The following is a 26,713-nucleotide window of genomic DNA, read 5'->3' on the forward strand; positions in this document are numbered from 1 at the left end:
ATTGGTTTATACCTTTTATTCTGTATTGGCATAAAGGTATTTAATAATCACAACAACAACAAAAACACCAGATGACAGAATCATTATTACTACATATACACTGCTGTTTATAAATGAAAAACCTATGTACAGGCGGGGAGGTTGCTGCAGCCTCACAGGGTCAGCTGGCAGACATCACACCTGCTCCCCGAGATCCAAAAGACGAAACTTGTCTAGATTGTAGAAGCAGGCCTTGACGACTCGACCCCCGAAATAACGTCCATTTAGATCCACAACGGCTGCGGAGGAAGAGAAGGTCAAAGGTCAAACGGGATCATCAATATTTTTTTAGAATCAGCATGCGTTTAAACTTCTGCCCTCCTTCAACGCTACATCACTACAGGGCCTTGCATTAGCATTTACATGTCATGGCCACAAACTTCAGCGTATTCTATTACGATTTGATGAAATGCCGCAGTACAATGTAGTACATAAGTGTACGGAGAATAAATTCTTTAAAATAGCAATAGGAAAAAGATCGGCCGATTACCAATCACACAAAATGAACGAAATTGGGACATGTTTATCACTGCGCCCCCACTTCTAAAAGGTTCCTACCAGCTTTGCACATCAACAGCTCAGATTGGGTTCAGTTTTTCAAGTCCTGCCACATATTTTCTGCTAGATTAAGTTTCAAATTTTGACTAGGCCATTCTAACACATTACAACAACTTATTTTTATCCAAATAATTCCATTGGAGGCTTTGTTGACTTTATGCTTGGGGTTGATGCAGAATATCCAGTCTCAGGTGGTTTGTAGTTTCCCCCCAGATTTCTTGTCTCTGCTAAAGAAAAACGTCCCCAAAGCATGATACAAATAGAAACATCACACTTTTTAGATTTTAGTTTCTCAAAAAATATTGAAAAGCACATGTCGTTTTCCTGCCACTGCCAATTCTGCACTAGTTTTGTGAGAGCGTACATAAAATCGCACTAAAATACCAGGAAGTTTCTGTGGTTGTGGATTGATTGTATAGTCCCTGTTATCTAAAAGCCCGTCGACACACAAGGTTTAAACGCAGAACTATTTAGAACAATATGTCACACTTTAACCCGTTTGAAGAATCTAGTAAAAAACAGAACCGATGTGACGGCGCGTGTCATGCAAGAAGGAGTGACAGGGTGGCACTCCTTCAATAAGGACAGCAGCCATTTCTGAGAGTCCACACACAGAAACGGGTCCCGTCCATTTACTTGGAAAGACATTCAGCAGAACCGCCTGGTACAGAACCTGCACTTCACAGCCACTGCAGCGTAAAGACAACCAGACGCACACTAAGACTTCCTGTGAGACAGCAGGCTGAGTTTAATGATAAATGTTGTCACATCCTGACTTGTTTAGAAGCACAAAAGCAGAACACAGTGAAGCAGAAATTTACTTAAAGCAGACTAAAATTAATTTTAGGAAAGCTGAAAAAATGCACAAAAAATTTTTTTTCAATAAAAAATAGCTTCATAAATTGACTTTTGGAAAAAGCTGAATAATTTTTTTTTTAAAAAGCAGCATAAATCTACTTTAAAACATATTTGCATGAACTTACTTTTTTTTAAAGCAGTGTTTAAGCAGTCTTTTTTACTATAAAAAAGAGAACAAGGGGCGTGCCGTGGTGGCGTAGTGGTTAGCGTGACCCATGTTTGGAGGCCTTGAGTCTTCGACGCGGCTGTCGCGGGTTCAACTCCCGGACCCGGCAATATTTGCCGCATGTCTTTCCCCCTTCCCCCTCCCCCTTCCTGTCAGCCTACCTTCATATAAGGGACACTAGAGCCCACAAAAGACCCCCTTGAAGGGTTTAAAAAATATATATATAAAAAATACTTAAAAAAACACAATAAATTTACTTTAAAGAAAGAAAAGCTGAATAAATCAGCTAAACAAAGCAGCACAATTTTACTTAAAAATTAGCTCCATGAACTTACTTTTAAAAAAGTAGAATAAATTAACTATAAGACAAAAGCTGAATAAATGGACTAAAATAGCAACTTCAATTTACTTTAAAATTAGCTCCATAAGTTTATACTTAAAAAAAGCAGGACAAATTTTCCTCAAAAAATTAGAAGAAATTTACAAAAAGACAAAGAACAACATAAGTCTAATGATGATGAGAATCTGGAATTATTTCTGACCTCTGGATAAGACACGTAAGCAAGAAGGCGGCTGAAGTCATTAAAACATCTGATAGATTGTTGATAGATTAAATGTTTTAAGCTATCAATGGTAGATTTGATAGATTTGCAATTGCTTACCCAGAGCACAGAAATATGAGGATTCTCTAAAGTGAACAAAACAAGAAGCTTGTTAGGAGACTGCAACAAAAGCAGGAAGCAGACTACAGCGCAGGGCATTCTGGGTAAATACAACCAAAACAAGATTAGCATTAATGAGACGAATGTCTTGTGGCCTTTTACCAGAAACAGAAGAGGAATCTTACAACCCCTAAAATCTGACGCCACTCTATTTTTGTTTCCTGAAGAAGGAAGTTGCGCTCAGTGTCTTCTTCAGAGGTTTTTGTGTTGTTTCCTTCAGTGGTTGTTGTTGCTGCGCCCCCACAGGCGAGGAGGGTACAGGTGTTTCAAATGGTTTGATTTATTTTACACAGTGCAGTGTGAAAAAGAACCACAGCAGCTGACAATGGAACCAACGTCGCAGTTCTGGTCCCAAATCTAGCCGAGTCCACCGGACCATCATGTGTGAAAACTTTAGACTCTATGGACTGGAATACTATTAACTGCTTGTCTTGTAAAAATGAAAGTTGTTGTAAATTGATGCAACATAAAAAGCACAAACTGAACTCAAAACTGACCCTAGATAAAAACATCCAATGAGAAGATTTTTTTTTCTCCACCCATCTTCTCAGTATAACCTGTTCTTTGAGAGCGCGCCCCGCTTTCTGGGAGCTGTGATGTAAGCGCGGTTCTGCCGGTGCCGTAGGGAGTTATGACATAACACCGCAGGGAGTCGAGTCTCACCTTGATTCCGATCTGGGCCGACCCAATTAAGAGTAAGACACACTTTTCGGCCCGAGTTATCGGAGCGGTTACACAACGGCGAAAGGAAAGCGAGGCCATTACGTTAAAAAAAAAAAAAACAGAAAAAAAAGTTGGCCTTGGGTTAAACAAACGAGGAGAAAACGGCGGGTGAACGCTGACCTTTGATGGCCGACTCCACCCGCTCAAACTCTAGGAAGATCCTGACGGCTTCATCATCCGTAACTTCGGCGATCTGTGAAGGAGAGTAACCTTGTTTATTGCTTTTTTTTTTTTTTCAATCACTTTGGACGAACTCTGTCGAGGTTTATTCTCCGCACCTCAAAAATGACACATTTCACAACTTTGCCGTATTTCTCGCACTCTTCTTTCGTCTCCCCCTCCAAGTCTTCGTCCACTTCTCCTCGACCCACCATGTTCTGCGAAACCGCAACACATTTTAGGTGTCTGCTTTTTTTATTTTATTTTTTATAAAGTACATCTTGTGGGAAACAAAACAAACATACCCTGAGCAGAACCACTTTGGTCGGGTTTTTCAGGATCTCCGTCAAGGGATTGGCCTCCGACTTCTTGGAAGAGTCCGCTGATTGGCCGGAAACGCATAACAAGACAACATTTACAGACGTGATAAAGATGTTTACTCAAGACGTGAAACTATTCGAGCCGATGCTCAGTGGTGGCAGAGCTGACGTCGGGTGTACTTTTCCGATACGGCGGCTGGAACAACAGAGCCCGGTTTTATTGTCTCGCAGCACGGCTGAGGAACGACTGACTGGGTCACTCAGCCGCGCTGCGGTTGGCGTTCCAGGAAAAGTGTCAACGAAACCCAGGAAGGAGATAAATGTCTGACTAAAACATTAAACGGAGCCGAACATTTGATCTGTCGGGAGACGGCAAAGGTTCACTCGGTTTCAGAACATTTCTCCAGTTTCAGGTTTATGCGTCTTTTAAGAGTTTGTTGTTTTTATTAACAGATAGCAACTACAGGAGAAAATGCAAAGAAATGGGAAATGGAAGCCGATATCAAACTGGAAAAATCCAATCTTTTTTCCTGATCAATGAACTAATCATACCCAAGACTGACCGGCTGACCACAACGCTCTTTACTGTTGTGCCTCAAAGCATGGCTAATGGTTTTATGGCTAAGCAACCTCTGTTGTGGAGCAACTAGAAATAAAGGAATAACCTGGCATGCAGCCACATGTGACATGTGCTGTCCAATCAGAACATAGAGCTGCTTTTAGACATATTAAATGAATGAATGAGGCTTTTGTTTCAAGTATTGCTTCTCTTCATTGTTACACAGTTAGCCACATTTAAAGTAGGTAAAAAAAAATTATTTATACTGTTGCTAAAATAATAAAACAGATTTTTGTTTTACAACTGAAACATTTGTATTATTTTGAGTCTGATTCCTGACCATGACAAGCTAAATTTAATACTAGTTTAAAATTGCTTATTTAGAAGAATATTATTCCTTTTTTACCAATCTGTTCTTAGATGTTAGTGGGTTAACTAGTCAAGCTATTTACTTGACTAGTCTGATTAAGGTAAAAAAAAATAAAATTTAATAATTTTTTTTATTTTGGCAACTGCAAATATTTCCAAAGGTGTACATTTATTATTATTATTATTATTATTATCCATGAATAGATAATAACAGAGTAGCAGTTTTCTTTCACCCAGAGGTCCTACGATGAACACCACCATGGGGAACTCCAGGATTTTTATCCTGGCATCTCATGAAGGGATTTTAATTGGTAGGAACGGTATGTGCTGGAAGGTCTCACAGCTTCATCTTCTGCAACGACTATTTCTGACTCAGCTTTAGAAATCCTGCTTGAAACTGTGTGAGTAGCTCCTGTTTCTTAACACTGATGCCAGATGAGAAAAGCCTGTCGGAATAATCAGCAGGACTATTTATACTTTAGACTCTTGATAACTTGTTAGAAGGCATAGCAGTGTTTCTAATTGATCCTCCTGGCCTTCTAACAAAATTGCTAAGATGGCCACAGGAGTTGCTGTTGTTAGCCACCCGGTGGGCGGGTCTTGTCATGGTAAAGTACAGTAGAAGGGGACGTCAGCTGCGTTTCCATGACAAATGTGTGCAAAACTTTGTCAATATTCCGCTAATGTCGGAAAATAAAAGTGTATGCAGTGTATCCATTAGATAAAAAACGGAATTAGAATCACACGTGTTTAAGTCGTTTCACGCATTAATTGAAAAACATTTCTTAGACTATGAGAGCGTCAACTTGCATGATTGTGCCATTATTATTATCAATATGTTACTTGAGAATGATCTCAAAACTACAGTATTATCGTTTGTTGCAATCATTTTTGAGACAATTTATTGGCTAGCAAAATGTGTTGTCGTGACAGGCCTACTTGTGATTAACATATTTCAGGCACACTTAAAAAAATAGGATTTTAAGACATATAAGACCTTAAGTTTAGGTACATAAATTCAAGTCTTTTTAAGGATGTCTAGAGACTCTGTTGTCAGCCTGCCAGTTAATCAGTACACACCTACCATGCGACATGACAATCTGGCACGAAACTAGTTAAAAAGGACAAAAGACACACTCTGGGTAGAATGGCGAAACATAACATGCTTTACAGGTTAGAGGTGTAATTGTGTGGTTAGCAAACTAAAATACATGAAAAATAAGAATAAGAATGAGGTTTTGAAAGATGTTTTTAGAAAACATGCATTACTAAAACAGATCTTGTTCTGCATTTAACTTCAAAATTTAGCAAAACAACATTCTAAAAAACTAAACCAAAAAAAATCAGTTCATGTTAGTGGAACTGGAAGCACTAACACACATGCAGACACACTTTTTAAAAAGCTAGACATAAAACCAGACAGAGTGTTCCCCACACAAGAATAGGAGAATAGGATGGAGGCCAACCTGCAGAGCCTCCGCTGGAAGGATCAGCCGCCCCTGACTGGCTCGACCCTGCTGCTCAGTCGCACCAACACACACACACACACACACAAAATAAAACACATGCACACAGAGTCACTGTAAAACATCCACCTGCTGCAGAATGACACCGTCTTACTCGCTGCTGCGGCTAAAACGTCAATGATGAAGACTTTCACATCAAAAAGCAGATGGAGACAGAGAAGCTCTGACGAAGCAGATTTAGCTGTTCATGCTGCTGACGGATAAAAATGACACCAAGCTAACAGTGGAAACACGTAAACGGTGAGAATTAGAGACGTACGTTTTTCCGCGGCGTCCCCGATGATGATCTTCCCCCCCCTCTTGCTGGTCTTCTCCACAGACAGCGCCGTGCTCAGGCCCTGCTCATGCTTGCCGAGGCCCTGGCCTTCTTTGAAGCCGTACTTCTGCATGATCTTATGGGCCACCGTACCACTGTTGGGGAGAACACTCGTCACACAGGTGCTTCTTGTCCTGAAGCTACCAGACTAAGAGGAAGAGGCTGGAGGACTGACCCCATGTTGGCTAGGAATGAACTGGTGGGGGCGGGCGGCGAGCGCGGCCGGTCTGAGTCCTCGTACATGGGAGGAGGGATGGCGGCCTTGGCGCCTCTGCCGGGACGACCTTCGTCTTCGTACGGAGACAAGCCTGCGGGGCAGAACGCAAACGCTGCTGCTGGAAGTAGGGACTGTACGATACTGCCCTCTGCTGGATGCTAATTGATTTAAAGTCTCCTTTTCCACATTTTAAATGATTCACCATTTAAATTCTAACGCATTCATTTGATACATTAAACTGTCCATGTTACATTAGGGAAATGTAGTCGTCACATTTACCCTCTCTGTCCACGAGCGACGAAGGAGGGGCAATGGCTGCTCCGCCCATACCTGGAAACCACGGAAACAACCCGTCACTTCCTGTTCTCACATCAAACACACTCAGGATGACTTTACTAATCATTGTCTAGGCTGCAGTCATTTTTAGGTTCAGTAAACACATTAATCTGCCCTAAACTCTAAACTTAACTTTGCTTCACAATTGTCTCAAGAACGCATTTCTCTCTGCTGGCATTTTCTTTTTCTACCAAATGTTTTCTTACCACTTAGCTTTTTATTTAAAGAAGATCCCTATGACAATAAGCAAAATTAAATGCTTGAAACATATAACTCTACTTATATGTAGCTTGTATTATAAGCTCAGCTGTTGATGTGCAGTTCCACCAGGTGTTTGCTAATTGCTGCTGGCTAGTCTCAAGGAGCTGAGACGGGGAATGGAGGGGGAGGGCTGCTCTCTAACACTGAGGCTCAGAAACTGCAGCTCTGAGGCAGGGCTGCGTCTCCAAGCTAGGTCCACTCAGGTGTTTTGCACACCAGGTTGCCATGGAGTATAACCAATTTCTCTAACATGCATGATGAGGGAATAAGATTATAACATGATGTAAAGCTCAAGAAGGTCAATTTTACATAATACTGCCCCTTTAAGGGGAGCTTCTTGCTCCTTATTGGTCGATAAACTACATATCCCCATGGCAACAAGTACTCACTTCGTTTCCTCCACTCTTTCTCGTACTCTTCCTCTTCATCCGAGTCTTCTTCTGTTGCCGGGAAACGAGAGAATCCGCTGGGAGCGCTGCCTTCGTGTCTCTCTTTCCTCCTCCTGAAACACACCAAGTTCCAGGATTTGGTTTCCGGATGTTCAGATTACACTTTAAAGTTTTAAAAAGTGAAAAACAAAACAAAAAACTTCATTCACTTTTCCCTCTCTTCGATCTCCTTCTGTCGCTCCTGCTCCCTCTTGCGCTGCATCTCTTCCCGGTGGCGTTTCATCACCTTCTCGTAGTCGTTGGGGAACATGGGGTCGTACTCGTCGGCCAGCGGGATCAGAACGTCCCCGGAGGAGAATCCGCTGGGAACCGCATCCTGACGGAGCCAAATCCAGTTAAAAAAAATAAAAAATACATTCTAGGGGACGGTGATGGAGCGTGAGGCAGACCTTGAGTCCAACGGCGGCGTGTGGAGGAGTGTCTGTGTTGAGCCGGTCGTCGCTGGAACCTCCTCTCTTCAGATCGATGACGGGAGCCAGAACGGTGGTCTGCTTCATCCGCTGAGTCTGGAACACAAACATAACCTTTATAAAACATCTAATTATTTTTAGTATTTTTGGCATTATTCAGACTTGTGTGATTCTTCTACACATTTAATTGAAACTGAGCAGGACAGTTTTCACTCTGTCCTGCCCTCGAAGTTAAATGCTGCTGATGGCTGTGGGCAGGAATGATCTCCTGCAGCAGTCTGTATTGCAGCGGTTCTAAGTAGGCCTCTGACTGAAGACGCCTTGTTGTTGTGCAACATTCTCATGATGATGGTTCTCAGGGTTGCCTGTTATTATTAGAGCTGCAGCTGACGGATTACTTCACTAATCAATTATTCTGACAATTAATTGGATAAAAAAATTTGAGACATTCAGCTGATTTTTTTTCTTAACCAGTTAAGCCTTTTTACACAATATTAGAAACATGTTAAAAGATGCAAATAAGTAAATCATTTAATTACTTTTTAAATAAGAAAATAAAAACTAGCTGACAAGTGTTTCTGTAATCCATAGATCGCAATTAATTCGATTAATCCTTTCAGCCCTACTTGTTATTATTTTCTTCAGTTTCTTTTTATGTAACCTTGTGCATTATGCTCCCAACTCGATCTCTTGTTTTTTTTTTTGAAAGTCAGCGATTTCTTTTCAGAACCTTTTGGACAATTCATTCGGTCGCATTTCCAACACGGTTTAAAACTAAACTATCAGGCCACACCTGATTTCCAAATATGTGCTTTCATAACGGATCCTAATAGGTTGAGACCTCAGTAGCTGATAAAGAAAGAATTTAGTCTCTAGTCTGTATAAAGTCCCAGGTCCAGTTCTCAGATTAGACAGATCTTGTGTTTGCTTGAGCCGTTGTGTCCATGTTGTAAAGCATGCATTGTGGGAAATGTATGCGCTTATCCTAGTTGCTAATAAAAAACCCGAGCTGTTGCGCACTAGTCCCCGCTCTGCACCATTCCTGGCAGCATGGTGAGCTACCTTAGCCTGGGTCAGGGCCGCTTTCTTCACTTTCAGCTGAGACTGGAGCAGCTTGAAGTTCTTGGACCAGCCTTCGGTCTTGGTGTCACTTGCACCGACACCGAGGTCATCGTACAGCGACATGCTGACACGGTCAGTGCTGCAGCTTCCTGCAAACACACAAATCACACACATAGGACTGGGCTTTAATTCAGACTCAGCGGCTTCCGTTTGCCCTTCAATTGCTACGTTAGAAGCACCAACTAATGAGTAAAGCTAGTACACAGGTAGCATAGCTAGCTCACATCAAAATCAATAGCAGTTTAAATTGCCTGATATGCTAGCAAAGTTCACTGAATGATTGTTAGCATAAGCTGAAGCTAACATCACTGCCGGCCTGTATTCTCTTGGAGAAAATACGGGCAAAAATATATAATTATAAGAATTCGCTTTCAAAGTTCTTATAATACAACCATACGGATATCTAAATTAGACATGAAAGGCTTTAGCACATTTGCTTTACCTCCACCCCTCGCTGTAGCTTGCGCGACGGAAGCAGCGGAAAAACAACAAGACAAAAAAAGAAGTTGCGTAACAATAAACGCGCCGCCTAGCGATGGGAGGATTTAGTAGATTTATTTTTGCTTTATATTTCGACGTAAGCATATTATTATTATTATTATTATTATTATTATTATTATTGCAAAAATGTATCCGCTTCTTTTTAATTCTGCAATAACAGTGGTTGACTTGACTCGAAAACACCAGCAGGTGGCATCACCTACCAAAAAGACGGTGGTTCTAACTCTAGAGAATTCTCATGGGGTGAGAAATGTGGCCTCACTTCTTGGACTTTGACCGTCAAAAGCTGCATTTACTTTCAACTTGACTTTGAACCACTGAGCTACAGTACAGTCTTTCTTTTCTTTTTTTTTTTTTTCTCTCAGCACAATAAATGCAATAATTGTAGTGCATGTCCAGGAGACATCTAGAGTGGCTTTTTACAGCACAGACCGCTATGGCTTCTGCTTGTACATCTCTTTTAATTGCACTTTTTCCGTCCACTCAACTTTCTTTTCTGTCAAAAGACACTGTTACGTTCGTCCGTGTACACCAAAACATGCAAAACTAACCGAAATGAAATGTTTGAAATGACACACATCCTTATTGCATGTGTGTCATGAATCTAAATCATACACTAGTTTCAGTTTTGCAATGAACTCACTAAAATAAAATGACGTTTTGATTATTCATTGAGTTACAACTGCAAACTTGGCCCGAACGTACCGTTTGCCGACAACAACAACAAAAACTACAAATATGGCGTCGATTGAGTCGAGCCAAGAACCGACTTTATTGGCGATGCGCAACTGAAAGTCGGCGATTTTGAAAGTGAAACGGTGAGCGTGACGGCAGCGAGCCCCGCGGTGGTGGCAGGAGATCACTCCCTGACGATGTGGACTTCCAGGGAGAAAATGTTGTAGAGCCGCGCCGAGCTGGCAGATGGATCCAGGTCGGTTCTCCACTTCTGTCTGCGTCCTGATGGTGTGTCTTCTCGGGACGACGCGGCTCTCCAGCGTCGGTAGGGACAGAACGATCTCCGTCTATATTTACGCTGTGCTCTGTTTAAGTAGTATTATTTGTCAAATTCAAATCTCGTGCCTACACTGAATAGTTAAATCCAGACTCAAATACATTTGAAATACATGTTTTAATTTTTAATTATTTTTTTTGTTGCGTGGTTAAATATTGTTTTGTTATTTACTTTCTCTATGCAAGGTGGAGCCATGGTTTCAAGCGTCAGTGTAAAATTGCAAAACAAATAGCGCAGCTCAAGTTCTTCACGTTGTAACAGTTGGTGTTTTTGGAAAAACCAAAAAAAAAAAAAATAGACCAACAACTAAATGTCTCCTAAATTGAGATGATAACAAATGTATTTGGTTATTAAGCAGGTTTTAATGAATAAATTGACTCATTTTAAGGTTTTGCAGCAAACAAAGTATTCTGAAATGAATAGAATTTGATCCAAAATGTAACATAAAATTATATTTTATAGAAAAGACAGCATTTTAAGTGGTTTTTCGGAACATCTATGAATCACTAAATCTAGAAATGTATATTTATATTAAGAAAACATATTGCTCTGTTAGTGTTCTGTTTATCTGATGAACAAGCTACTTCCTCTTTGCGGTTCATGTGGACTTGTGCTTAAGGCAATTTAGCTTATGATCCATCCTGTTCTGACCTTCCGGGCCAAATCGTCATTAACTATTGAGGTTATGCATGAGAAATTTGCATTAACATTGGTATTAGCCGATATTAATAAACAATGTTTGTTTCAGCCTGGAAATATATAACATGAACGTCAAGGAGAAAAGATATCAGAGATGTCGGATGTTGACATCGGTGCAAATTGTCATATTGGTGCACCCAAGTTCAGATTGTCTTAGATATTAGAAGAATTACACAATAAATAAGTTCATGTAAATCAGTTTGCCACGCTGTAATTTCTCCAAATTTCCCGGTTGCACCTCGCCTGAAGTGGCGCCGAGGCAGACGGGAGGTGGAAGGTGACCTTAATTCCACCCCATCTGGCCTCAGGTTGACTGACGCCGCCTAGCAACACAGAGTCAAACCTCTGAAAACCCTCGACACAACTGGAGACAATTCCTGACTGTACATGCAAAAAAATTCAACGGAGAGAGAATGTTTTGTTGTTTTAACTGGCGCTCATTGGCTCCCTGGGCGTTTGCCAATGTATCCAATATCAATCTCAATCTCGTTTTAATCTGTTGATGACAAATAAATCTTATCTTATCTTATCTTATCTTATCTTATCTTATCTTATCTTATCTTATCTTATCTTATCTTATCTAAAGCTGCCCCTAGGTCATAGTTATAACGTTCTTATGTTTCAGGATGTAATGCGGTTTTTCTTCTTCTTCTTCTTCTTTCTGTCAAGCTCTAAAGTTATATAATTGTAAGCTTATTTACAAAAAAACACAATCCACAGCATTGCCAGCTGTCCTTTTTTTTTTTTTTTTTTTTTTTATGAAGCCAGTTGTGTAAAACATTGATTGTGGAAACACATGCGGCAGCAGTAACTTCAAAAGAAACTGTTTTCTGTCTACAGTCATCAATCTCTATTATTATGGAATTTTGGTCAACGCTTAATTATAAAGTGGTTTCAGTGGATTTCAGATTTTCATTTCTGATTTGAGCTGTCAGACGCATCAAATAGCATCACAGTAAAATCTAAAGTATGCTTGTGGTTAACTTAATGACGTGCCTGTATTATTGCTGCATTAGCTGCTTGGTTTTCACCAAACGTAGCTTTGTGAATATGAGGCTTTCTTACAAACTGTAATTGTTCTACTGTGACTTCAACATGAAGCATGCTAACGTGCTAAAAGTTCTGAGGTTTTTTGTGTTTGTTTTGGTTTATTGTTTTTAATTATTTCTCTTAATATTGCTAAATCTGACAATAGAAAAAACAAATCTTAACTGTGTCCAATGTATTCCTTTGGTAAATAAGCCTAAATCATCACCCATCCGCCCACCACGCCTAGCAGTTGGTGTGAACATCTCAACGTCTGGTCTCAGCTTTTTAAAGAAGTCATCATGTTTCATTCAGACTCAGCTCTGTAAATCTAAATCATTTGTCTTTGCATCCCTTCCAAAAATGTGATACGCGTAGCAAGCGTCTGGTCACGGACTTTAGCATTCAGCATGCTAACTGTAACCTGTCCGGTTTGACATGTAGTTGTTTTGTTTTTTTTTAATGAATTTTTGCATTCTGTGGTCTTCCATGCTACTTGATGTCTTGAACGCTAACTTTTAACAAACTAACTGAAGTTCGCCGAGTTTTAAGGTGCGGCTCTTGTGTTATTTTGTCATTTCTTTGACCGTTGGACGCTCACTCCTCACTCTTGTAGCTCTTTCCAGATGGTTCAACTGCAACTACTGCTTCTCCAACATCATTGCTGATATCTTCTCTCCTTGACGTGCATGTTAGCTCCAGAGCCACAAACTATCAAAATGGCTCCCGTAGAGGGGAGATCATCATTCATAGATCATCTTAATGATCTATGAATGAACAGCATCTGGGTAGATTTCAATGACTGTAGAACCGGCTTGAGACCTGAATGACTTTTACGGAACTGAAAAGAGCACCGAGTTTCATTTCACCCTTACTAGAGAAAGAGGATGTGAAAATCAAGCCATGGCGTGACATTAGCCTTCATGTCGTTTTCCATTGTCTGCATTTCTCTTTCAGGCCAGTGCGCATGTCCAGAAATTCCCAGAAGAAGTCTTACTTTGCCACCAGAAGGAAAAAACTGCTTCAACGTTAGCGACAAATATCGCTACACGTGCATTCCCGGCTACGTGAGGAAGGCCGGAACGTCGAATCTCATCAAGTGCAACAATCATTCGCAGTGGACCACTACCAAATTTCCACTGGAGTGTATACGTAAGGTTCTTTTTCTTTCTCTTCCGACGTTTAACAATGGAACTTTATCAAGTTACCGTCATGAGGCGTCGGGTTTCGTAGAGTTTCAGGAATAGAAACTCGACTAGGACACGTTTTATGGGTTGGTGCCCTCCGATCCAGGAAAACTAAATCAGAGTATTTTTGTGAGGTGGCACGCTTTAGCTGAGGAGCCATTTCTGAAACTGGAGAAACTAGTCTGAACCCCGGAGAACGCAGCACATGCATGTCCACACATGGAACTGGTGGGAAGAGATTCTGGCCTGCAGCTTGAACTCCTGCATGGGTGGCTACTCCTGCTGACACATCAGAACTGAAGACGACATGAAAAAGATGCTTTACACGCCTCAAAATGAAGTAAAATTACTGTCTAATACAAGAATTTATAGGAAGCCAAAGGAGACGGGAAGTAATTGGGTCTAAATCATCCTGTGTGGGAAGCAGAAACCTGCCACGGTGTGTTAGGTGCCTTTGTAGATATATATATTTTTTAAAAACACAACTTGAAAGTGCCTGAGTTTGAAAAGTCAAAAAATTGAGGGAGAAAACTGTGGAATTTTGAAATGAATCTCACAAATTTCCTAGAAAAATTGTGACCGTTTCCGAGTTTCAAAAGCTGAAAATGTTCAACATTTGAAACTCAAAAATGTCCATGTTTTTCCTAGAGAATTTCTGACATTAATATCAGGAAAAAAACATGAACACCTACGTTTTTTTTTCTGGAATATTTCTGAGATAAATCTCCAAATTTCATTGGTTTTAGCGGAAACGTGCTCCTTGTTGTCCTACCTGCGACGCCGTTGCAGAAACCAAAACGACTGAGGAGGAGAAAAAAAAGCAACAAGAAATGAAATCCAAACCATGTTAAACGAAGTTGCCTACGGTAAACAAAAGCCAATATGGTACCAATAAAAACGTCAGGAAGTGAAATGAAACAAACACAAAACTCTCACTCAGCCTGTAAACCAGGACAGGACCAGCTGCTGGTGTGTGCTGGAAATAAACACCGACCCAGAGAAACCAGTCAACACAGCAGAGTGTTTATCAGTCACGGTCCAAGACTTTTGAGGGTCGTTCCAAAGGCTTGCATCAGCATTTCTGACATCTTGAAATAACTTCTGTTAACATTAGTTTTACACACACCGTGAGCAGGAATTTACAACATCCCCTGCCGATAGTAAAAGATCCGACCGCCAGGAAACAGTTGCGCTGTTTCAGTTGTAATTACAACACTTTCATGTCCATTGCAACACAAACGGCTGAAAGAGCTCTTAACTTTTCCCATCGGTACATCAAAGAATGATTTTGCTTTTTTAAACACGTTTTTCTGGTTAGGAAAAACATTCATGGTGCAGTTTGTGCTGCGGCAGGAATACATGTTGCTTTTCTGTATGAAATAAAACTAATTATATTGTACTGTAGTGTTTTTTTTTTTGTCATATCTGTGCATTATTAGCGGTTCACTCCAGTTTATCAAGTCAAGTTTACTTGTTTAGCACGTTTCAGCAACAAGTCAGTTCAACTCGTTTTACAGCATAAGAACATATTTCAACAACCAATTATGAAACATTACATTTTGTCAAATGCCGTCATCAAAATCATCAAGCAAATAAAGGTCAGATATATTGAGAAATGTTCTAGTCGTCACGGTTCTAAGGCAGCTCTAAGCAGACGGGTTTTCACCCTTGATTCAAAGGAACTCAGTGTTTTGGCAACTGTGCAGTTTTCTGGAAGTTTGTTCCAGATTAGTGGAGCATAAAAACTGAATGCTTCCCCATATCAAGAGTATCTTATTTCGCACATGCACAATTCTAAGCAGTTACATCTCACCTACCAAACATAGCTCCTCATTTATTATAAATCCAAGTGAGTCGCTCCCAAAAGCGAACAGCCAGTCCAAGAAACGGGTCGAGGCCAGTGAAGTTCTATTGTCTTCAAACAGATGATTCACTTTCTACTTCATCTAAATGCTACTTTGTGAACCTTTAAAGTGTCGACACGTTTGCCTTCGGTAGTTATTTACACAGAATTATAGAGGAGCTACATAATGGAAGACAATGGAGGTTGGAGGTGGTGCGCCATAAATTATCGTCCTCTGCGAAACACGCACTGAGTAGGAACCATGTTGGAGTGTAAAGGAAATAAAATAACGTTCACTTAACATTGTCTCTTTTCACTCTAGTGTCAGATCTAACAGCTATTCTCTATAGGAACACTTGACATGATGTCTCTTTTCTGTATGTTTCACACAGGAAGGTTATAGTCGGCGCACCACTTTCTCTCTACCTACGTTTCCTGCTTCAGTAATAGCCGATTGCTTTGTGAATATGCAAACATGACAATTCAGTTGAAATGATTTAGATTTTTATAGCACCAATTCACAACAAATCTTAATGTTGTGAATTGATTTTTTACAACAACAAAAAGGTCGTTACAATTAGTTATTGCTTTATTTCGAGCCACACAAAAGAAAAATATATTTATGCCCACTTATTGTCTTGTTATAAGGACAAGACATTTAATTCACGCTTTATGGAATAATACTTTATTTAGACATAAACAAGAAAGCATTTAGCTGAAAGACGTCAGGCATGCATTCCAATTGATCCTTGTTAGCAAACAGTGTGTTAATTTTAGTTCATTATGCAAATTAGTTTAAAACGTGTTCTATTTAAGGAAACCCAGCAGATGGCATCAAGTTATTGATTTACTGTTTTAAAGGTTCATAAAAACAAAAAACTGGGATGTTTCTGAGATCGGACCCCGTTAGCCGGCCTTTGTCTAGGACCCTCTTGGACTAGCCGTTTGCTTCACATGATCGAAACTTATGTTGAATCAAACGAATCAATCTACAGGTAAGACATTAACTGCTAATAAATGCTCAACAGAATCCCTCTTCCAGCCCCCTGACCTCTTCCCTTTGGACCTGGACATTAATTAACTCACTTTCATTGTTTCAGCTCATCCAGACTCAACTCCAACGCCGCCACACATTCCAGGTATGAAACTTTTTTTTTTTTTCTGGAAAAATGCTGTTTTATTTTATTTTAGTTAAAAATGAAAGGTTCTTTTTATGCATTTTAAATGTAAGCTCATTGCAACACGTGTTGCGGATTCCCTCAAGCAGACTATTTCTGTTTGCTAAATCATTGTAAATGTAGGTGCACTGTGCTACCAAAGCAGTTTAATATATTGATATTGATTTATTGCTCTCTCACACTGTCATCGAAAAGACTGTCATTGCAGAATGTTCATCATTCTGTTGCCTGCACCAGCTTGAATTATACAGTAACGTTAATACCAGAGGGTAAACGGTGTGTTAGAACAGGGTCGAAAAGAATGATGAAGTTTAGCGTTTATTTTCTAAGTTTGGATATTATTAGAAGATAAAAAGATTCTCAAAAAAGAACTGAACACCCCCAGATAAAGGCATACTCATTTAGAGTTACTTCAGAGCTTTTAAACCTTCTATTCCTCCTTGTAGCAGTTTCTTAGACCGGATCTGTGGTTCTTAAACAGGACCTGGTTGAATACCAAACAAGTTGTTGAACTTCCTGTTTTTCTCAAAGTCTTTTAAAGAATCTAGATTGGAAAAGTCTGTTGTAGAATTTTGAGAAAGGGCTGATCTGTGTTTGTTGAGATGACCAAAACATCAGTGGACGACTCCTTCGCCACGCTGCCGAGTCAGAAGACAACTTGACCTTGTGTTATTTCATAAGTTGCTGAACATAGGAAAAAAATGAATAAATAAACAAAACAAGGTTTTGTGTTTTCTACTCAGATGTTCAGAATGCTGATGAACAAATCTAGACGTTTTAGTCTGGAAGTATGAAGCTCTGAATGGAAAAACATGTCGGATGTTCTATGAGAATCTGTTTTATTGCCTTCGTATAATGAGTTAGATTGAATCACCAGGCAAGTGGTGTGTTTAATCTACCTCTTCAGTAAGGATTAGAGACCACACATTTCATTAACGTGGTTAAAACGCAAGTCATTTCTTAAATATGCCATAAAAGAAGCTAATAAAACAGCCACACACCATGACAGACATATTAAAGAGTGTTGATTCAGAGGACTTGAAGCATTTAAAGGAAGCAAAAGAAGCTCTGAAGTTGGAAAGTTACATTTAGACTTTTACCTAAAATATGAATGGGTTGTGTTTTCTATATTTTGTTTAGCTTGCATCTGTTAGATTGCTGTTGGATTAGTTTTCTGTATTATAATAATAATAATGTTAAAATTTGGACGTTTGTAGGAATATTTGTTTATCATCTGCATACAGTGACATTTAGTGTTTGGGTTTCATCTTGCTTTTTCTTCCTCTTGCTTTTTTAAAAATTATTATTATTTTTATGCCCTGCTGCATTAACTAATAAGCTCCGAAGTTGATGGACGAACTATTCATTTATTCTGTTTCAGACGGTTCAAGCATCACGACTGCGGCAACAAACCGGCCAGGTAGGATCAATGTGTGCAACTGAAAGAACATGAACATTATTTTTGGTTTTTGCTGCAAATCCGAGGAGAATTGCTTTACAAGTACATTTTGATTATATATCAACCTCTAAACCCATATCCTTGATCACATTACTATTCCATAACTTTAAACATAAAGTAGGTTTTTTTAGGCTTCTATAAACCAAATGTTTTACAGCCAGTGTAGGATCAATATTGCTCAGGCTTTACTTCTACAGTTCTCAAGTTTTATATTTGCCTAAATTCCTCGCTTGAAATTAACACATGAAAGAAATTTTAGATTGTAACAGTATCTCTAGGCATGACTGCATTAGTTACAACATTTAGTTTTCCTTTGGTAAAAAGTACTTTTGAACTGAATTGAATTAAGTCAAAAGTTGAATATTTTTTCAGTTGTGACAAGTCTTATGACTTTTTGCTGCTGCTTGTTCTGATAAAGCAGCAGACATAACAAGACACGAGCCTGCTAAAGAGAGCGAAACGTTTTCATACCACCACGTGTTCTGCTGTGGTACTTTTATCGATATGTAGGTTCAAGTATGTGCATAAACACATATTTGTTATTTCACCTAGAGGGCAGTACTACATGTTTTTAGGTGACAGGCTGAAACAGGTTGGTATGTGGGCAACATACCATCACGCAAATAAAGTTTCTAAATGTTGTAATTTCAGCCTGCAGCACTGACCTTAACAAGTTTTGTTAAGGTTAACACTTGTTAACTTTAACAAGTGTTAACCTTAACAAGTTAACCTTAACTTGTTAAGGTTAACAAGTTAACAAAACATGTTTTCCTGATGTTTTCAGGAACATGAAAACTTAACAAGATTAACCTTGTTAACAAGTTTTCATGTCTCATGTTCCATCAGGAAAACACCTTTGAAGTGTTTTCCTGAGCTCCTCTTGATTAAAAATGAAACACATTTTTGACAGAGCTGGTTTCAGTGAGTCTGATGAAGTTGTTCAGATGAAACCGTGTTCATGTGGTGAAGGTTCCAGTTGATCAGTGCTTGTTAGCTTGAGTTGCTGTGACTGTTATGTAATTTGCGCATGTTCTTCTAAAACTGAGGAACTGGTAAACGTAACTATGAATTTCCATTAACTGTGCACAGACTTAGCATAAAATCTTGCGAGTTCTGTAACTGGGCCTGTTGAATCTACATTTACTCCAACCAATATAACCAACGTCCAGTGCCAGCAAAAAAAAAAGAAGCATTTTTCCCTTTACACATTTTTTCTAGTTTCTTTTTTTTTTCTTCAATTTGTTAGACTTAAATATTCCAGATTATGAAACAAAATGTACAATAAAGAAGAGATGAGTAAATGTGTAAATTCAAAATTCAATTTCCACCGACTTTTTCATTTGTTATGTGGAAGAAGAATCTACCTGGTCCTATATGGAAACATAATTAATCCCATTGTCAAGTCATGAATTATGGGTAAGAGAAACAATTTTTGGTGTTTTTGATTCATTTTTCTCCAGGCATCATAACTGACAAACCTGTAGCATCAAAAACATCACAGAACGAGAACCAGTCTGACAACATGAGAGCCTTCAAATCATCATAGTTGACTTTACTTTGTTTTTACTTTTTTTCATTTCATTTCATATTTTATTTTATTCCTGTGTTTTAGGTTAGTGTTACTTTTACCTCAGTGCCTCATTTTCCTGGTCTTCAATAACTGTTTCCCATTCGCTCATTCATTCACCCGTGTGTCGTCCTATAATCATCGTCCCCGGTATAAATACACGCCAGTTCAGTTATTCCTTGTCAGATCCTCTGTTATCTTTCATTTAGATTTCCGGATGCAGTCTGCTCATTTAACTGTGTTTTTCCCACTTTGCTTTTCCCGTATCATCTCTGAATCTGAGTCCCCAACAACACCAAGACAGCATATTTGATCTGAAGGTTCCAAAAGATATGAGAAGCAAAGCCACCGACATCTACCAGTCTGGGATCAGCTGCAGAGAAAATCTGTGGTGTGATCTGAAGCATCCCGTTCATGTTAGAAACCCTCAAATGGGTCTGAAAAGAGGAAATACTCAGCCACACTATGTCCTACTCATCAAATTCTTAGAAATTACGTAACTGGTTGTAAAAAAAAAAAAACAGTTGATGAGTGAGTAAAACCATCGTCTGAAGATGCTCCAGGTCTCATTGTGATTCGTTTTTGCAATTTTTTTTATTTTTATTTTTTACTGTTGGTGTTAAAAGACGCAAACAGAAATACTTAAATGACAGCAGGAAGAGAGTTGGTTTTGCTAAAAAAAAAAGAAAAAAAGATGGTAGCTTCTTTTTCTATTTTGCAGGAACTTCCACCAGCCATCCGACTGGAAGAAGCTCTACTACTGAAACTACAAGCTCAGCTAACATGGAGGAGCAAAGTACATCAGGTAAGAAGCATGGAATCCTAACAGCTGCTTTTATCCAATCAATCAATCAATCAATCAATCAATCAATCAATCAATCAATCTTTATTTGAAGAGCACCCAAAGTGACCAAAGGGCTGTTCAGATACATAAGCATGGACCAAAAAGCGGCATAAGAATTTTATGTATTATTTTTACCATTATAAATGAAAACATGAACCATAAGACACAAACACCTACAATAAAACAGTTAGCCACCGGTAGCAGTTTGCTGGTCGATCCCCGATCTTTATTAGTTTCTTGACTAATTAGGGCCAACATCTGTATTGTGGCCCTAATACACCGTTGATGTTTCGTTCCAAACTCTATTAGATAATGAGGCGTCTGACTGTTTAAAAATAAAAAACAGACAAAATTAAAGTCTTGACATCTCAGTATGAGTGTATTCTCAGTAGTCATCCTGTTCTGTACATTTAGGTTAGTATTAGTTGGTGTTAGTTCTTATCTTCTGGTTAGTTAGGTTGTCATGCCACAATCGCATATCCACTCTATTTAAGATTCTTGGTTTCCATTTTTAGAGTCATTTTGATAGACCTGAGCATTTCTTTTTGTACAGTGTTCCTTACTGTTGTATATAAATTGAAAATGTTCAAAGTGAGGACGAAAAAGATTTTTTTTTGTTTTGTTTCCTTTCTCTCCCGATTCGTAAATGGCATGGATATGTATAATCGAGAAGGTCTGGATTTCTAGAGTCCCAAGCCCTAACAAACGGCTTTATATGATGCCGTACGACTTACATTTAAAGTTTATTAAAAGTATGAATTCTGAGTCCTGACAAAGATGTGTAGGTTTAGAATACAACTCTGCATGAAAGAATATGTTGGTTTCATGGTTTCTTTTATTTTCAGATGTGACATTTTTTCATAATTAATGTGGCAAAATAATCTTTTTGTGTGTAGAAACTAAAAGCACAACCACAGTGGTTTCCTATAAAACTCGGAGGTCCACATACTCACCAAGTAACCATAGCAACGGAAACAGCTCTATGAAAGAAACCCACACAGAAACTTTCACAGGTAATTTTATATCCTAACTTCCTGGAAGAATCTAGCTCGATGCTGGCTACAGTTATTGACACCTTTAGTAAAGATGTGTAAACAGCCTTAAAATAAATGAATCTGGGTCATTTGTCCATATCTCCATCAAATGTGGAAAATACCAAGGAGAAGGTCTGTCTCCCACCGGTGGTGTACATAGACCTGAACCCCATCAGCTAAATAATCAGCAAGACTGGCTATGGATACCAACTCAGAAATAGGCCAACTTTCAGGCACCTCCCCGACATGGATTGAGTTGCGCTGTATTCTAAGAGTGAGCGAGACATTGATTCACTGGTTCACACCACCTGCATACAGCAGGGACATCAGGATATTATTTGGGCTGGAGAAATGTGGCCACATGGTGACTAAAAAAGAGGGTCAGATAATCCACAGAGAGAGTATTGCACCCCCAGAAAGGAGAATAGTAAATGTTGAGGAAAATTATGCCTTGGAATACCACAGGCAAAAGGCAACCACAAGGAAAGCAGTAACAGCCAAATACCTGCAATGAGTAAGGCACGTTTTGGGGATTCTGCTCAATGGCAAGAAGAAAGTCTGGGAAGTCAACAGCTGTGCCTAATCAGATACCCTGCTAGGGTAATAAATTGATCAAGCACACAAGCTTCTTACCATTCATGGTGGATTTCACCCCAAATCCAGTATCCTCAAGCTGTAAGCACACAGAAGGAGGCAGAGGTCTCATGAGCATCAGAGATTAAACATCCAAGCGTCAAGAGTACATCAGGAAGATGGCTCCAAGGGATGAAGCAGTCTGACGATAGAAACTGGAAGAGAAGGAGATGAAAGAACCATCACGGGAGGATAAACCCCTTCATGGGACGTACCCCCAACAGACAGCTGAAGTGGCCAATATGACCAAATCCTACCAATGGCTGGAGAGGGTTGGACAGAAGACATGAGCAGATCTTGAGCACCAGAGCAATAGAAACTTAAATTTACCATAACAGGCAAGATCCCAGTTGCAGGCTGTGCAAAGAGGCATCAGAAATAATACATCATCTCACTCCCTTACCAGGTGTAAGATACCAGCAGGAAAGGACTACATGGAATGCCATTGCCTACGCCTGTTCTTCACAGGCGTGGATTTCACCAGTTCAGGCCAGATTTGTTTCCATTTGCAGATCCTGTGTGGATCCTCCCTGTGTATTTGCAAACCACCATTTTCTTTTTTAAAAGGTTTTATTGGCTCTAGTGGCCTTTATTTGATAGTGAATTGAAAGGAAAGAGAGAGGGGAAAGACATGCGGTAAAGGTCGCCAGGTCAGGAATTGAACTTGTAACAGTCGGGTCAAGGACTAAGGCCTCCATATGTGGGTTGTGCTTAACCCCTGTGCCACCACAGCACCCCCGCAAACCACCATTTTCAATCCACGAACAAGACAAGTTGGTGAGACGGTAAGCTTGATAGTTCCACAGTCAAACCTTTAGATACAAACTTTTTACCAATTGTGGTGGAAGAAACCATACAGCATCAATTGGAGGGGGCAACCAACAACAAACAAATACTGAGATGTCGGAGAAACTAACTGCCCAAGAGTACTCACCTAAAATGACATCATCAGAGCGTCCACCACAGACCAGATATTAATCGACTAGAGGGAGACTTAACAATGGAGAAGGAACTGAAGTAGATGCTATATTGTACAGAAACATCTGTGCAAAGTACAAACTGGAGACGCCTACATCAGAGTGGAATAATTGAGTTAAAATCTAATGGGATTTCCACATTCCTCAGAACCAAGTGGCAGGGCTTCATGTCTTTTGTGCTCAAAACTTTTAATACTTGTGTTTGCATTTTCCGTTTGAAAGCAGGACTTCATGTCGTTCTTCTCAAAACTTGTAATGCTTGAACTAAAAACTTCTGCTCTCTTTCAAATGTTCACTGTGCTTTCTCAAACCTTTCATCTAATTGCTGTGGAGACGTGGTTGCTGCGTCTTGTCTTGATTCCCGAACAGCGAGCCATGTGTGGTGGCAGGATGAGCTCTAATCCAGCTGGGTGGCCTGTGTCTGACATAACACTTAACGTTAGGTCATTGTTGATCACTATTGGAAACAAACGACTGGAGATTGCTCAACAGGAACTCCCACAAACTTTGATCAACTCAAAACAGAAGCTTTTCTTCACACAGAATAAATGCACGCAAACGCGTTTGACGATTTCTGAAAAATTGCCTGCAACTTTATGGTGCTGCAGTTTACTTTAAGGCTTGTTCCACATCTTTATCGGGGGGCATGGTTTAAATAAATGTTTTTAATGTAAAGAATTCTATACTTCGGAATCCATTATGTTGCGAAAATCAACATGATAATTTTTCCACTACAAACATTTCTGACAGTAAGGATGACAGAACGAGTGTTTTAGCTGAGTATGCTTGTTTCTCTCCGTTTCCCATTAGCAGCAGACACCAGAACAATTGCCGCCACTTTATCTGTGGTGATCCTATTGGTTTCCATGAGTGGCATCATCTTCGTACTACATCGAAGGTAAGCTGGAAAGTAAGCACTGGTATTAAACAGAGACCTCAAGGATTCATGCTGACAAAATGTCCCTTTTTTTGTTTTCCTGCCTTAGGAGAAAAAGGCCGATTCCCCCTCAGGAAACAGAGGAGATGCAGCCAATGAACAACCCCTCTTGAGCCGTGATGTAGAATTTGTAGGAAAAAAGAGGAAGGAAGAACGAGCAGCCTGTATTTAAAAATGAACTGTGATATCACCCTCACGCTTGTCAAATGCTGTTTTGAAGCCTGGAATCTGCCATCTTGTCTACTTTATTTAAACAAACAGGACAAATTGTCTGTAAATATGTTATCTTCAGCTAAGATTTATTCAGCATATTCTGATGGATGTTAAATCTCTAAAAGCAATAGAGGAGACTGGGGTAATTTGAGCCAAAGGGTAAGTTGAATTACCAGTTGTTTCTAGGAAACTGTAAAAAAATAAAAAAATAAAAAAACATTGATCATGTGACCAAATAGGAGGAATTCATCGTTTATGACTTTCCCTCAAGGGGAAAGTGATTACATCTTTATTTCCCTTTACCTTGCAACGTTAAAATGACTCGAATCTCTCCAGAGTGGAGCCGCAGCGCCGTAATGAGCGGGAACAAAAACCGTTTCTCCCACCTGAAAGTGAATTTAGTCTATCATAAGTTTCATAAAAAAAATGTGTTTATGCTAAAACAAATATTTTTAATTTTGTTTTATACATCAGTTGAGCAACAATATAAGGTCATAAATCAAAGATAATTTCAGTCCAAGTTCAAGTGCCAGCTTTTGAACTTGCTTGTTGCTTGTTGAGATGCTACAACCCAACCGCAAATTTGAAACAAGGATTCAAACTGCCTTTTTTTTTTTTTGCTCCAAAATTTAATGTTCAGTCCCCAAGAAAGCACGCTGTCTTCTTTTTTTAAATCTTTTTTTCTTTCTTTTCTTTTCTTCTTTTTTTTTTTTTCACTAAACAGCACGTTATCTGTTGTATCCGTTGAATTGTGTACAACAACTACGGCTTTACTTACCCCGCACCAATGCTTGTTTTACCGGTTTACCTCACATACGGGGTAAGTTGAGCCATGAGAACTTTAACAATATCTAAATAGTTTACACTTGTTTCGATTAAAGATGGATAACATCCTTAAATATATGTAAATATATAGGTTAAAGCTAATATACCTGCCCTGATGTATTAGCTAAACATGAAAAATGTCTCTTCTTCCCCCAGTCTCAACAAAATACTCAAATCAAAACCATAACTACCGATTAGAACTGTATTATCTTCTTATAGGAAAATATTTTAAGTTTGATTGTTTGTGTGTGACAAATAGTAGACAGTTTTATGCAATGCTCAAACTTAGGATCTCGAACTGTATGATATTAGTGATATAAAAGAAACTTTGATGCTGCTAAGCCGTCCGGCCAGCCAGAGACAGCCCAAGATCATATGGGGCCCTGAGCAGAATTTGATTTGGACCCCCTCTAATAAATAAATTTCATGGATTTTTTTTGTTGTTGTTAGTTTTTTTTATGAAGGGAACAAAATTATTTTCTCAGCTCTCAAGTTTTTCACGTCATATTTATTGCATTGAAAAGAGGAAGTAAGCTGTTATCTCACTGACCTGCAGGTACAGTGTGCATGAAATGTAACTCCTGCATAAAAGCAGCAGTTACGAGCTTCCCCACAGCATGATGCCTCCACTGCCTTGTTTCACCACAATTTTAGAAAAATAAACTTCTGTTTTAGTCTGGTTTTGTTATTAATGTGCGCTAAACACGTAAGTTCAAGTGTGCATGGAGAAAGATGAACGCAAACAACATGATTGAATTTTTTAAAAATCACTGGCCCTTTAAATCATCTGTGCCAAATTCAATTCCCAAAGTGAAACGAAATGTTCTCGATACTCATATCATCCAAGTATCTTCAAAGAGTCATAGTGGATGGTGATGCAGAGGGTAAGGAAGGGTCTCCAGTAGCAGTCAGTCCTGCAGTGACTCTGAACAGGCCTCTGACTGAAGACTGCTGCTGTGTGACAAAATTGTGTTTTTGTTGAACAAACACCTATTCAAGAGTTGGAATAGACATTTTTGCTATATTGAGGCCTCAAGGTTTCAGTGTAAATGTTCTGACATTGGCTATGTAAAAGTAAAGTGGATTTTCTAACAACTATGAATTTAGCAATCAGATTATTATCATTTCCTCTGTGTGATTACAACTGGTAGGGATTTATTTAGAAAAATTTAATTTTTTGAAAAAAACGTAACACTGATATTCTTGGGGGCCCTCTGCTGGCCTGGAGGTCCAAGCAGCAGCTCAGCCCCCTTGTGCCTTAGGCCGCCTCTATGACCAGCACACGATGCTCAGTCGATGTATATTTTATAATGTTTAAAGTATTTTCTGATTTCTCTATTTTTATTCTTTGCAATCAAATCACTAATATCAATGGTGTGCTTTAGTAGACATGCACTATTTCATTCTGTAGCCTTAATCTTATATGATGCCTCAAAACTACTGTGTTGTAATGTATCAGTGGAATGCACTCTTTAGAACACTTCCATTTTTTGTGACCCTGTACATATTCTTATCTATTGCTTGACCTAAACATTCATGAAATGTCAGGAAGCTGGCAATCATTTTGATATGTTTGTTGTTTATACTTTTTAGACTGTCATGTATTTGTGAAATTAACTGACCCACGTATTCAGAATGAGATGAATTTAATAAACAACAAAATATTTA

At 39.2% G+C, this 26,713-nt stretch overlaps 2 protein-coding genes across 7 annotated transcripts; one reads left to right on the forward strand and one right to left on the reverse strand.

The window, feature by feature from the left end:
- rbm17 (RNA binding motif protein 17) lies at positions 1-10,594 on the reverse strand. Of its 3 annotated transcripts, XM_028044100.1 has the most exons (14): positions 10,483-10,594; positions 10,044-10,045; positions 9,051-9,199; positions 7,968-8,084; positions 7,728-7,894; positions 7,519-7,631; positions 6,812-6,862; positions 6,491-6,623; positions 6,259-6,410; positions 5,940-5,990; positions 3,531-3,607; positions 3,345-3,443; positions 3,187-3,259; positions 1-278 (listed from the first exon to the last, which is right to left on the reverse strand). In XM_028044100.1, the coding sequence occupies exons 3-14, from the start codon at positions 9,171-9,173 to the stop codon at positions 175-177; spliced, it is 1,260 nt and encodes a 419-aa protein (XP_027899901.1). In that variant the 5' UTR covers positions 9,174-9,199; positions 10,044-10,045; positions 10,483-10,594; the 3' UTR covers positions 1-174. The 3 variants fall into 3 exon arrangements, with proteins under 3 accessions (XP_027899901.1, XP_027899903.1, XP_027899902.1); XM_028044102.1 differs by lacking the exon at positions 5,940-5,990; XM_028044101.1 differs by lacking the exons at positions 10,044-10,045; positions 10,483-10,594 and adding an exon at positions 9,553-9,649.
- On the forward strand, positions 10,391-26,713 carry il15ra (interleukin 15 receptor subunit alpha). Of its 4 annotated transcripts, none has more exons than XM_028044122.1 (8): positions 10,392-10,611; positions 13,306-13,500; positions 16,479-16,517; positions 17,938-17,976; positions 20,304-20,387; positions 21,323-21,439; positions 23,884-23,968; positions 24,057-25,065. In XM_028044122.1, exons 1-8 carry the CDS (start codon positions 10,533-10,535, stop codon positions 24,118-24,120), a joined length of 702 nt encoding a protein of 233 aa, XP_027899923.1. In that variant the 5' UTR covers positions 10,392-10,532; the 3' UTR covers positions 24,121-25,065. The 4 variants fall into 4 exon arrangements, with proteins under 4 accessions (XP_027899924.1, XP_027899925.1, XP_027899923.1 ...); XM_028044121.1 differs by having other exon boundaries at positions 10,394-10,611; positions 23,881-23,968; XM_028044123.1 differs by lacking the exon at positions 21,323-21,439 and having other exon boundaries at positions 10,391-10,611; positions 23,881-23,968; positions 24,057-26,713.

The sequence above is a fragment of the Xiphophorus couchianus genome, chromosome 17 (assembly GCF_001444195.1).
Source record: "Xiphophorus couchianus chromosome 17, X_couchianus-1.0, whole genome shotgun sequence".
NCBI classification, from domain to species: Eukaryota; Metazoa; Chordata; class Actinopteri; order Cyprinodontiformes; family Poeciliidae; genus Xiphophorus; species Xiphophorus couchianus.